Source organism: Notechis scutatus, chromosome Z (genome assembly GCF_049901735.1).
Source record: "Notechis scutatus isolate UNSWTSFEM ecotype Mainland chromosome Z, rNotScu1.2, whole genome shotgun sequence".
Lineage (NCBI taxonomy): Eukaryota > Metazoa > Chordata > Lepidosauria > Squamata > Elapidae > Notechis > Notechis scutatus.
The window spans coordinates 138281135-138294674 of record NC_142025.1 but is presented as its reverse complement, the minus strand read 5'-3'; the positions used below and the strand labels follow the sequence as shown (position 1 = coordinate 138294674).

The 13540-nt window shown below is 44.0% G+C and overlaps 1 protein-coding gene across 1 annotated transcript in view; it reads left to right on the top strand.

The window, feature by feature from the left end:
• The window catches only part of LOC113418499 (cathepsin D-like), a 40929-nt gene that overhangs the window by 20658 nt on the left and 6731 nt on the right, over positions 1-13540 (top strand). Inside the window, exons 6-7 of the mRNA XM_087947534.1 lie at positions 2421-2552; positions 5042-5240. Coding sequence (XP_087803660.1) covers positions 2421-2552; positions 5042-5240 — 331 coding nt within the window. The remainder of the gene's footprint in view (positions 1-2420; positions 2553-5041; positions 5241-13540) is intronic.

Sequence of the window (13540 nt, the reverse complement as noted above, 5' to 3'; positions counted from 1 at the left end):
TCATGCAGGAGCCCACACTCTCCAACCAATCAACTACCACAGTGTGTTCTGGCCCATTATCCATTTTACTGTTCCAGCTATTAAATTAAATATCTTAACACTTGATAACCACATTCTTAGCATCCAGTTATTTCTTTGGCAATCTCCTATCTGTTTGCAACAATTACACTCATTTTCTTAAACTTTGGTGCCATTTCCTGGGTTACACTTACTAGGAATAAATAAACCAATCTATTCAATAAAAAATAGATATCACAAATATGGAATTGCATTATAATTAAGGGTTAATAGCCTATATAAACTGATCAGGCTTATGTTTTCTATTTGGCTTCCTGAAGTATAGCCATATTCTCAAAAAATAAAATAAAATTGAGGAACAAGGTGGTTCATCGAGCCAATTCTCCAATGCCCTATTACTTTTTCATATTTGGTTTCTGGGTTCTTGATCTCATCAATTAATTTAATCATTCTATTCCTTTCCAGTATTGAAAAGTTGGCTAGGGATCACTTACAACGGTGTTTCTCAACCTTGGCAACTCTAAAATGGGTGGGCTTTGACTTCCAGAATTCCTCAGCCAACATGCTAGGTGGTCAAAGTGCACACATCTTAAAGTTGCCAAGTTAAGAAACAGTGGCTTACAACATTATTCTTGACACATGATAAAAGCTCCATTTCCCATGAGTCTTTGTGATGGGTTTAGTTGGTTACCACTAGAGAACACATAGCTTATACTTAAAGAAAAATTAACAGAAAATCTTTTTTAAAAAAACTATATCCCTCCCCATATGATTCTTGTTCTGCTTTTGACCCCTAGATATCACAATGCAATGTAGATAAGAAGCTCTGTCTCTTATCAAGGTTCAAAAAGAGCCTTTTGGGAGTACTAGATCAGTGTCTATGAACATTGGTACCTGGACTTCAAATTCCAGAATTCCTCAGCCAGCATGATCACTGGGGAATTCTGGGACTAGAAGTCTACACAGATTAAAGTTGCCAAGATTGAGAAACACTGCCCTAGAACTTGAAGTTTATGGTATGAAAAAGGAATAGAGTAAAAAAGGACCGAACAAAAGAAAAGAAAATTCCCTTGTAGTACAACAAAACCAAACTTTCTCAGAAATAGGAATAGTGCCAAATCAACAGGCACCTGTTTTGGCTTATTATGCAGCCTGATCCTGTTTCTTCTCATCATCTCACTTGATAGTATTGATCAAGGGCTGTGTTCAGTATCTGGATTTAATCTTGAAATCTATCATATAAGAATCAATAGTGTTGTCCTGATTGGCTATGGGCCTGTTCCTCTGCCAAAATAATAGTATATACGTTTTTGGATGGAAGAAAGAGTATTCAAGATAGAGTTCTTTGTGAACACCTGGTTTTTCGTGGCAAAATTAAGCATGCTCCCAACCTTTGCTAAATGTTACCTTGATTGAATGGTTTGATCAAATGGTTAGTACTTTTTTGCCTGTTTTTAATTTTTAATTTTTAAACTGGAAGACAATTTTCTTTGGAATTGTCAAAGAATGCAGGGAGGGTGGTATTAATGCTTCCCTTCCCTAATGAAAATGTCTCTTTTCAACTAATGGGACAATTGATCTTGTGGGGAAAGATATGACACTCCCACTGAATTTTTTTCACAATGCTCAGGTGAAAAATTACCTCTTTAGTACACCATCTAGTGGTTGTGTGATTTTGTTCAGCTCAGGTATGGTGGTTCTAACTAGAATATTGATGGGAAGAACAGTGTTTTTCAAAATTAAGTCACTTGAAGATATGTGGCTTCCAGAATTTCTCCAGCAGAACAGAGGTGGTATTCGGCAGGTTCTGACCAGTTCTGGAGAACCGGTAGTGGAAATTTTGAGTAGTTTGGAGAACTGGCAAATACCACCTCTGACTGGGCATTACCCTGCCATGCCCACCTGCCACACCTACCAAGCCATGGCCACAGAACTGGTAGTAAAAAAAATTGAATCCCACCACTGCAGCAGAATGCTTAAAATACCCAAGTTAGAAAAAACATTGGAATAGAATAATGGAATATTGGATGGGTGGCTCGATAGCCATAATAGGACTAGCACAGGCACCTAAAGCCTTAGTAAGGGTAAACAAAAAGACCAGGAAATGCAATTGTTGGATTGGGTTTTTAATTACCCAAAACATTTTGATGTTCTTCTGGTTTCTGTTCCTATCCCCTAGGCACTAGACACACTTAAAACTGATCCTGGATGCAACTTATAATACAATAAGGAAAATAGTTGAGATAAGTTAACATGCTCCATGTACCATAATCACTCCTTTCTGCATTCCTTGAAACCTCAAGAAAATCTTGGAAAAGCCATCTTGGAAAAGTGAACTTTCCTGCAGTAAATGACACTGGGGCTTAAGACAGCTGTTTTAATTTTTGCAACATTTCTCTTAGTACCAACAAGACCTCACAACAAGACAATGGAGGTGAAGTTATTTTCGGAGGCATCAACCACAACGCCTATGTGGGAAAACTTCACTACATCCCAGTGTCACGCAAAGCCTACTGGCAGATCAAGATGGACAAGTAAGTACACTTTTACATCCCCCACACTGGATTGCCACACATGCAAGAAATTATGATTTTGTAGACACACTCATAAAAACTTCAGAGGACTTCCTCTTTGAAAAAATGAGAGGTATCCTCCACTTACGATCACAAGTGAACCCAAAAGTTCCATTGCTAAGCAAGACAACTATTAAGTGAGTCATACTCCATTGTATCAGCTTTTTTACTCATTCAGTTGCTAAGCAAATCACTGCAATGAACTGAATGATACTCTCAGAATGTTGGTGCATAAGCGCACCAACGTGCCTACCGTCCCTGTCCTATTGTTTCTTTTATTTTTCTTATATGTACCCATTTCATGTATTCATAACTATGTATATACTTATACCTATTATCTTGTAAGCGATTGACAAATCAAAATAAATCAAAATAAATAAATAAAATAAATAAATGCTGCAACCATCATAAATACAGGCTGTTTGACAAATGCCCAAATTTTTATCACATTACTATGGAAATGTTGCAACAGTCATAAATATGAGAACTGGTCATAAGTCATTTTTTTAAATACCATTGAAACTTCAAAACATCACTAATAAACGAATGGTTGTAAGTTGAGGACTACTTGTAAGTACATAGTTACTGGTACCAGCTGAGTTTAGCTGCATGCAGTGACACCCCTCAACACTAGAGGGCAATGCTGTAGTATTTTTAAAAATGACATTGAGATCTGCTATCCTTCATTGTGCTATTTTCTTCATTTTTTTTTCTTTTCTTGTCCTACGACGTGATATTCCTGCAAGAGCTTAAACAAAGGCATCAGAAAGAAACAAGCAGTCCCCTCCAACTCTCTTCTCTGATCACTAAGCACAATTTCCCCCAACCTAGTGTTCTCTCCAGATCTGGTGAACTGCATGAGCAATCTGAGGCAATGGGTATTGTAGTCTAATAGACCTGGAAAGCACCCGATTGATAATGGCAGTTTAGAAAAAGGCAGACTAGGTAGAGCGGCTTTCCACAGCATAACTGTCCCTCAGAGGTATATTCTGGATAACATATTTCACCTTCCTGAAGGACACCAAAGTTGGGTGAAAATGTCAAGAGGATGTATGAAAGATAATTTTTTTTAGCCAGGATTGTACATCCTGCGTTAGCACAATCCCTATTTCACCTGTAGCAGATGTATAAGAGATTCATTGGGAACTCTGTGTAGAAACCATTATTAGATTTTTATCCTGCCTTTATTACTTTAAAATTAACTCAAGGCAATAACATGCATAATAGTCCTTCTTCCTCCTATTTTGTTCACAACAACCCTGTGAGATGCATTGGGCTGAGAGGGAAAGTTACTGGCTCAGTCACCCAGCCAGTTTTCATACCTAAGATGAGACTAGAATTCACAGTATCCTGGTTTCTAGCCTGGTGCCTTAACCATTGGATCCAACTGACTCTTTTATAGCCCATATATAGAAAAGACAGACTCACTTTTTCTGTTTCATCTCACTTGATATACTTTTTTTTTCTTCCAAAGTGCTTTGGTCATCCTTACTAACAGAGGCCAGGGATGTCAATCATCTGGCCTACATTGGACACAATTATTTTGTCTCCCCAAGGCAACTACCAGTCCTGTCCTCTGTTCCTTCTCCCCAAATATTAACCATGTTAATGAAAGGAAATTGCTGCCATTGATCTTTCTTGGCTGGCTCGCTTCATGTTTATGTTAATCACTTAATTTGAACAGTCAAACTTTAATTTTAAAAAAGGCCAGTTTGCAATGACCCAGCTCCAGGCTTTAAAAGGCCATGAATCTATGAATGCCTTTTCAAATTGCAGATAATGTGGTCTGTTTGTATTTGGATTTAGCTGAGGGTTAATCTGATGTGATTCCAGGACATAAAAATGTACCACCTCAACAAGAAGATGAGGCTACATCCTCTTCCCTAATGCAGAGATGCGTGCAGGATTAAAGTCGTGTTGGTTTTGGAATTAAGCAGCAGACAGTCAGACAACGTTCCCACCAGACTTTAAAAGTGGCACAGTCCAGATACAGATGCTCCAAGAACTATGACCATTCATTTAACAACCCTTCAAAATTATGACACTGAAAAAAGGGATGTGCAACCAGTCCTCACAATTACAACTGTTACACATGATCAAAATAGGGGCACTTTGCAACCATCGTGTATTTACAAAGGTTGCCATTGGTGACCTTTCCAGGGAGTTCCAACAGTCGATATTGCTTAACAAACACAGTGATTTGCTTAATGACCGTAGCAAAAGGCCATAAAATGAGGTACAATTCATATAACGACCAATCCCAATTGAGATTGTAAGTCAAAGGTTTGCTATAGCAAGGGATCTGGAAGACATTGCTGGGCGCAAGCCCTTCAAACTGTATAGCCTCTCTGCCTCTAATGTTCTGGCACTTTTTCTCACCTGCCACTGAGCCTTCTTTCCAATCTAAGCCAACTTCCAAATCCCTGTCCTTTTCCAAACACTCTGTTTAGGATAACCATAAAGAAACAACAACCCAAGGAGAAGACATGTTGGCCATGGAACGTGCTTGAAACAACCAATTCATCCACCCTCTGCAAGGACAGTTGTCAAGGCATTGTGGACACTGGGACCTCTCTCATTACGGGGCCAAGCGCAGACATAAAGGCTCTGCATGAAGTTATTGGTGCTCAACATGCTTTCGGTGGACAGGTAAGGGAGAGATGTTCCTTTGCGGATGCATCCTAGAATGACCACATCTGGGCTGCAAAACTCCAGATGACCACTAGACACCAGCAAGTGAGTGTCCCAGGCACCAACTCTTTGCTGTCACCTGGTGGTCTTTCAGATGTTTGTAACTCAGATCTGATAACCTTAGCCTTGATTTCATTATTTTAGCAGGCAACTTTTGGGGACCAATAAGTACATATGGACAATGTCTCAAAATAGTTGTTGCACCTTGGCTATTCCCTAAATGGCATTATTGCAGAAGGCTGCCCTCTTGCCACCCTTTTTAGGGTTCTAAAACCCAATTTCACAGCTCATTTTGGAACCGTGTGCTGGCAAACAATGCCCCAACTATTGCCCAAAAGGTTTCTTGGAAATAATGATGATTCTAGCAATATATCTCAACCTTGAAAGCTGTAAGATGTGTGGACTTTAGCTCTCCATGCTGGCTGGGGAATTCTGGGAGATGAAGTACACACATCTTAAAGTTGACATGACTGAGAAACAGTGTGCTGGAGGCTGGTGTTCTTTCTTCACAGTATGTCTGCTCCTGGATTATATAATTCCATTAAAAGAATATTTAAAAATGAAAATCAGATGGATGGAAAGCTCTTCCCAGCAAAGGTTGGTGAGGCCCAAGTGTGATGACCCGGGGTGTGACACAAAAATAACCAAGTCACAAAAATAGAAGAAAGTCCCTTTAATGCCTCCAACTTGGCCCCAATGTCCAATTATCCTCGGCTGGATATCAAACTCTTAAAGAAAACAGTTTATGGAGGGAGTAAATGCAGTCCGCAGCCAAAGTAAAGTTAATTCGAAATAAAAAACCCAACACACCACATTGAAGGAATTACTACGGCAGGCAAGGATGATTAATTGCAGACTTCTGCCAGATAATGCAGCAACCACAATTGGGAGGAAGCCAAAACACCGATAAGCTCCAACAAGAATAAAGCATGTTTTGCTTCCAGCAACTTTGCCATGCGCAGTTTGTCCTTTTAAATTTTACCAGTCCTCCCTGCTGTAGCCCATGAAGGGGATCAGGGCCTCTTCCTCCCCCATAGACCACGCTACTCACGTTTCTCCCTTATCCACTCCTCCCTGCATACCCTAGGATGAAGAGAGGATGGGCCTGGGTCTTCCTCTGAATGCCCATCCGGCCTGTGCCCTTCCCCAGTTTCCTCCACAACCACCAGAGCCACACTTCCACTCCCTGTCAGCTGTTCCATCTCTCCCTTGGAGTCAGACTCCAACAGGGGCATGACACCCAAGAGTAGCACATTTGCCCATCGTAAACTTTGCCTTTTGCTCTCCAGATGACCTGCCAATGGCAGACTGACATTCCTCCTCATTTTAGAACAAACAAGAAACATGACTCAGAAAGGAACAATCAGAGTAAGCCCCATTTTCAGGAGCTGATGCCAAACTAATCTTTTATCCAAACTTAGTGAGTCTGCAAATGCAGGGGTCCCCAACCACCGGTCCATGGACCGGTACGATCCGTGGAACAAGTCCTACCGGGCCGTTGGCTTGCTGATGCCGCCATCTTGTTTTGATGAAAAAGTGCTTCCGGTGAGCTTTTCCGGGTAGAAAGCTCACCAGAAGCACTTTTTCATCAAAACAAGATGGCGGCGCCAAGCTGATGTTGGTACCGGGCGCGCCATAAAAAAGGTTGGGGATACCGGGCCGCGGCGTAAAAAAGGTTGGGGATCACTGTGCAAATGCATCTGTGCAGTCTAATAGTAGTCAAACACTAACCCTTAAAGTGCTGCTGATAGGAATCTTGGGGCTGGGGGAAGTGTTCACTGTCTCTTTCCTTCTACAGTGGTACCTTGGTACCCATTGTTACTTAGTTGCAGGAGGCATGATAAGTATCAAAAACAAGGAGTATCAAATAAATTTTCCCATAAGGAATAATATAGTGAGTCACAAGGCAGTTGTCACTGACAAGTTTTAGTTTGTGCATTGAGTACCCAACAAACAATGAGTACCGGGACATAATTTTAATGTCAAAATACATTGTATCATTTCAGTACAATTCAATTCAGAATGGAGCTGGAAGGGACCTTGGAGGTCTTCCAGTCCAATCTCCCACTTAAACAGGAGATTCTATACATTTCAGACAAGTGGCTGTCCAGTCTTTTAAAACCCTCCAGAAATGAAGCCCCTACAACTTCGGAAGGCAAGCTGGTCCTCTGGTTAATTCGGGAACGTTCTCCTTAATTCCAAGTTGCTTCTCTCCTTGATTAGTTTCCATCCATTGCTTCTTGTCTTGCCTTCTGGTGCTCTGGAGAACAGGTTGACCCCCTCCTCTTTATAGCAGCTCTCAAACACTGGAATGCTGCTATCATGTCCCCACTACTCTGTTAGGTTGGGGAATAATGGAGACCAGACATCTGACCAGTGACTTCAACTCTTTAATAATCGTAAATAGAACAGGGCTATGGGCAACAGCAACCCTTTTATAGGGTTATCTGCTACCTTATTAACCAATGACATGTGCAACAAGTTCAAACTTATAACCAATGAGAAGTGTCAAAATAGTGGCCAATCAGGGACTACTTATGGACCAATCCCTAGTTGTTGTATAAGGGCCAATCAGGTGTGCAGGTTTCCAAACCCTGATTTGCATTTATGCTAGTAACTTTTATTGATTCACAACACCCCTCCCCTTGGGTTCCGTTTGAGGGAGCTGTAATAAAATCCTCAAGATAGACAGGCCGTTTGGTCTGTCTGGATGATTTCCGTGGCTCCACCGGTTTGGTCTAAGGTCCGGTTCCGGTGGAGCATTTGGATGATCTTTATTAAATTCAGTTTCGCTGCACGGTGATTCCGTGCTGCTTCCACTGTGGTTGTCTCTGCTACTCCGTGTTTCTTCGGGGTTTTGCAGTTCGGTTTCCCCCATATTAAAGTTCCCTGAAAAATTCAACTCCCTCCCCGCTTCACGTTCCGGTGTTTCGCTGGGCCGTAGGGTTTCCGTTGGCCTGCTATTTGTCATATCAAAGTCAATGTCCTCGATATTTCCTCCCCTTGAGTTGGTGAACCCGGGAGTCATGGGTGCTGGGTGGTAATCTCGATCGGAGTTGGTCTATGTGGCGTTTCCACACCCTCCCATCGTCCGTTAGCAGGCGGTAAGATCTAGGCCCGGTAAGGTGGGTAACGGTTGCGGGTATCCATAACGGTCGCCGGAAAAGTTTTTGGCAAAGATTAAATCGCCTACCTTAAATTCCCGGCATTTGCTGCTGGAGCCGAAGGGCTTTTCCGGTGCGAATGCGGGTGGAGCCGGTCAAGGTGCGATCGTAGTTTCCGCCCCATAAGAAGCTCAGAGGGCGTTTTGTTGGTCACGCTGTGGGGTGTGATGTGCTGCAACAAGAGAATTCGATTGATTTTCTCGTCGATGTTGCCAAATTCCATTTTGTGAAGGGTCTTTTTTACAAATTGTACCATGCGTTCTGCACGTCCATTCACCGCAGGGTGCGCGGGCGAGGTTAGCGCATGGCGGATGCCACGATCAGCAAGATATTGTTCAAAGGGTAATGCAGTAAACTGTGGGCCGTTGTCCGAGACCAACACGTCCGGAAACCCATGTGTGGCAAATAGTCTGTTTAATTTATTGATAACTGAGTCCGTTGTAGTTGTGTTCATTCGATGGATCTCGAGCCAGTTTGAATAGGTGTCAACAGTAATAAGGAAAGTGTGTCCTTTGGTAGGCCCCGCAAAGTCAATATGAATACGGGACCAAGGTCCCCTCGGAGTTTCCCATTCGGTTGGGCTTGCTTTCGGTGGGGCGTTGCTGACGTCCTGGCAACGTTGACAAGTAGCGACCCAGGCCTCGATTCTTTTGTCGATTCCCGGCCACCAAGCGTAGCTGCATGCGAGTGCTTTCATCCGCACGATACCCGGATGTCCTTCATGCAATACCGCCAAAACAGTTTGTTGCAATTTGCCAGGGATTACGACCGATCGCCCCACAAGATACAGCCTTTTTGGGAAAACAGTTCGGTTTGGCGGGCTTTGAAAGGCGCCCATTCCGGTGCTATTTGGTCCGTCGGCCACCCCGTTCAACCCAGCGTAGGATGTGTTGCAGAACTGGGTCATGTTTCGTTTCAAAGGCAATGTCTCTAGCCGTCAAGGGTGGTGCATGTAGAGCTTCGATCTGTAGTGTTGAGATGGTTGGGGCTGGATCTACAACAGAGTCTGGGAGCGGTGTTCTGCTCAATGCATCAGCGTGGAGAATTGATTTCCCGGCGATGTTGCAAGGTGTAGTTGTAGGCCGCCAAGAATTCAGACCAACGGGTCATTCTGGGGGACAATATATACGGGGTTGGTTTATTACCCGCAATGATCCCCAGTAGCGGTTTATGATCAGTAATTATCGTAAACGCACGGCCATAAACATATTCATGAAATCTTTTAACTGCAGCCACAATAGCTAAAGCTTCTTTGTCCAGCTGACTATAATTTCTTTCAGCTTTAGCTAAGGTTCGCGAAAAAAACGCGATGGGGGCTTCTGCTCCATTTGGTAATATGTGGGCCAGAATTGCCCCAACCCCAAAAGGTGATGCGTCACACGTGATAGTGAGCGGAAGAGTCTCGTTGTACTGCATAAGTACAGAATCAGAAGTTAGCAATTTCTTTACTTGTTGGAAAGCACATTGTTCCCGTTGTCCCCAAACCAACGTTGCTTTTTTGTCTAATAGTCTATGCAATGGTTCTGCTACCGTTGCTTTGTGGGGTAAAAAGACATTATAGAAATTGATAAGTCCAAGGAACGCCTGTAGGTCTGCCTTGTTCCTTGGAGTGGGGCCTTTTAATCGCCCTTAATTTGTCTTCGGTGGGATGGATTCCTTGGCTGTCCAGGAGGTATCCCAAAATTCTACTTTTTCGGTACATAACTGGCATTTATCTTTTTTAACTCTGAGGCCTGCGTTTTGGAATCTTCGTAAAACCTCTCTGAGTCGTTTTTCTAGGATGTCTTTGTTAGGGCGGCGATGAGTACATCGTCGAAATATGGTATGACCCTCTGATCCCTTGTAACAACCTTTCCATTAAGCTCTGAAAGATTCCGGGGCAACGCTTCCCGAACTGGAGCCGTTGCATTTAAATGCACCCCTATGCGTTACGATAGTTTGCGCCTCTGCCGTGGTCGGATCTACAGGCAATTGCTGATACGCCTGGGCTAGATCTAGTTTAGCAAAAACTTTCCTGCCACCCAGGGAATGGAGCAAGCGTTGCACTACCGGCACTGGATATGCACTTTGCTGTAGTGCGTGGTTTAAGGTGGCCCGGTAGTCTCCGCAAATTCTTAGTGACCCATCAGGCTTGATAGGCGCCACTATAGGGGTTTCCCAGCGGGCGTGGTCGGTGGGTTCCAGCACGCCCTGCGCTATTAGCTTATCGAGTTGTTCGTCGATTTTAGGCTTCAAGGCGAATGGCACCCGACGCGGCTTAAGGCGGATGGGTGCTATCTCAGGGTTCAAGTTAAACGAGATCGGGGTCCCCTTGTACTTGCCTAGTCCGTTTGCGAAAATGTCTTGGAATTCTTGCACGAGTGCCTCCTCCCAATCGCTGCTCTCGGCTCGGTGGACTCCGCTACAGTGATTCCGAGCGGCCTGAACCATTGAAGGCCTAAAGACTAGGCCTGTCGCGGTCCACGACAGTCAGTGGTAGAGCGATGGTACGGTCCTTGAAAGAGATCTGGAATCTGCGGGACCCGGCGACGGGAATTGCGTTGCCCTGATAGTCTTTGAGTATAACCCTTTGAGGGTTAAGGTCTTGGCGGCGAATCGTTGGAATGAGCTGTTGGAGCGTTTTCCACGACACCATCGAGAGGGAAGATCCCGAGTCTACCTCCATCATGCAAGGTTTGTTTTCGATGGCGACCTTTACTCGGATTTTCCCGGCATCAAGGGATGTAGCGTGGCCTATGGTGATTGTTTGGTGGGTCTCTTCCCGCCTGGTTTCTTCACGCCTGGTGGAAGTGGTGGACGGCTTGTTTCTGTAGGAGTGGTTTCCCCATTGGTGGTTCAGTTTTTCTCGATGTGTGCCGAAGAATCCTGAAGATTGGCATTCGGCCTGTCGGGGTTTGGAGTTTTGTTTGCTTCTGCAAACCTTTGCGATGTGACCTCGTCTCCCACAATTGCGGCAGAGTGCGTCGAGGAATTTGCAGCTGGATCGTGGGTGATTCGCCCCACATCCTGCACACGGTCGGGATGAGGGTTGTGTGAACGGGTCTCGTTCCATTCGGAGTCAGTTGACCTCTTCCTCATCGCTTTCTAATGGGGATTCTAGGTCTTCGTGGTGAGTCGATACCGGGTGTCTCTCTGAGCGAGGCGAGGTATCATTGGCGAGTTGATGTAGCGGTGCATTGGTGCGGCGCATTCGGGCTGCCGACTTCTTGGTCGCCTCCGCTGCCGAGGCTTCTTTAAGGGCATCGGTGAGGCTGATGTCCCCCTTAGCCATAATTTTGCTCTGGATCGTGCCGTCTTCTAGGCCCAGAACCAGGCGGTCCCAGAGGGCTTCTTCTAAGTCGGTGAATCCAGAGGCCTCCAAGGTTGCGGAGGTCCACGATGTAATTGGCAAGGCTTTCGCCCTTCCGTTGGTCCCTCTGGTAATATTTGTGTCTTCTGACTAAGGTTGGCACGGTGGGCGCGTGAGTGAGCCCGTGAGTAAAGGCTTGAGGACGTCCCAGTCCATCTCTTTTACCTCGGCTGGCTTGGCAAGTGATTTTGCCATTTTAAACACGGTAGGCCCGCAGTGAGTTAGAAAGATAGTTCTTTTTTTGCCGGTTGTTGCATCTTTCAAATTGTTGGTCTCCAGAAACATCTGGAACCGATCCATGTATGACTCCCAGTCTTCGGTTTCTGGGTTGAATGGAGCGGGTGGTACGGCACCGCTGGCCATGTTGCCGTTGATGGTGTGTGTTCGACCACGTGCTCTGTTGGTTGCTCTGTAACTCAGTCAGCTCTTCGGTCTCCGTATCCCATCCTCGTCGCCAGTGTTAGGTTGGGGAATAATGGAGACCAGACATCTGACCAGTGACTTCAACTCTTTAATAATCGTAATAGAACAGAACAGAGCAAGGCTATGGGCAACAGCAACCCTTTTATAGGGTTATCTGCTACCTTGTTAACCAATGACATGTGCAATAAGTTCAAACTTATAACCAATGAGAAGTGTCAAAATAGTGGCCAATCAGGGACTACTTATGGACCAATCCCTAGTTGTTGTATAAGGGCCAATCAGGTGTGCAGGTTTCCAAACCCTGATTTGCATTTATGCTAGTAACTTTTATTGATTCACAACATACTCCTTTTTTTCTAGACTAGCCAAAACCAAATCCTGCAACCATTCTTCATATGTTTTAATCTCCAGGCCTTTAAACATCTTAGTTGCTCTTCTCTCAATTTTTTTTTTCCAAAATCTCAACATCTTTTTTTGTATTGCATATTCCAGGTCTTAGTGGTCTTACTAAGGCTGATTTACAAATTGGTACTAATACTCCACGTTATTTTGACAATATAGACAAACCAAAGATTGTATTATTATTTTTCGGCTGCTGCCACACACTGCCGGCTTGTGTTTGAGAGATTGTCCAATTCAATCGTCCAATTCAAAGCAGTTGAGTACCAAGATACCACCGGGGTCTTCCTTCCTCTCCTCCATGAAGCTCCAATACCATCAATTTAGTACTGTTTGCCTCTATTTTCAATACTCAAGTTCTGAGTGGAAGGTTACTCTTCAAGATGAAGTGATGGAGGAGGTTATAGAAAAAATAGATATAGAAAATATATTGGAAAAAATGCAGAAATGGCACTTCATAGACTCTATACAGGTAGTCCTCGACTTATGAATAGTCGCTTAGCGACTGTTCACAATTACAATAGTACAAGATAGTTGTGGCCTGGATTCGAAATCCTGATAGCTGCCCACCTCTTCTGCGGTCATATGGTTGCATTTTGGGTGCTTGGGAACTGGCGTGTGTTTGCAGCAGCCCAAGGTCACATGACTGTGATTTATTACTTTTTTTGCTAGAAACTGGTGCGAGGTTCCAATTTCCAACAAAAATATTCATTGCGGACAAGATACCTGTCAGGTTTTCCTTTCAGAGGAATTTCCCTTAGGTTGCAAAGAAGTCTACAAGAGGTATTGAAATGGACTTGGTTGCCTGAAGTCATTGATTTTTGATGTTCCCTCTCCTGCCGGCAGCAAAGTCACTGCATGATGGCATTATGTCACCTGCTGAATTGTGCTGGACCTTAGAGGGAAGGAAAGAACCAAGAAAC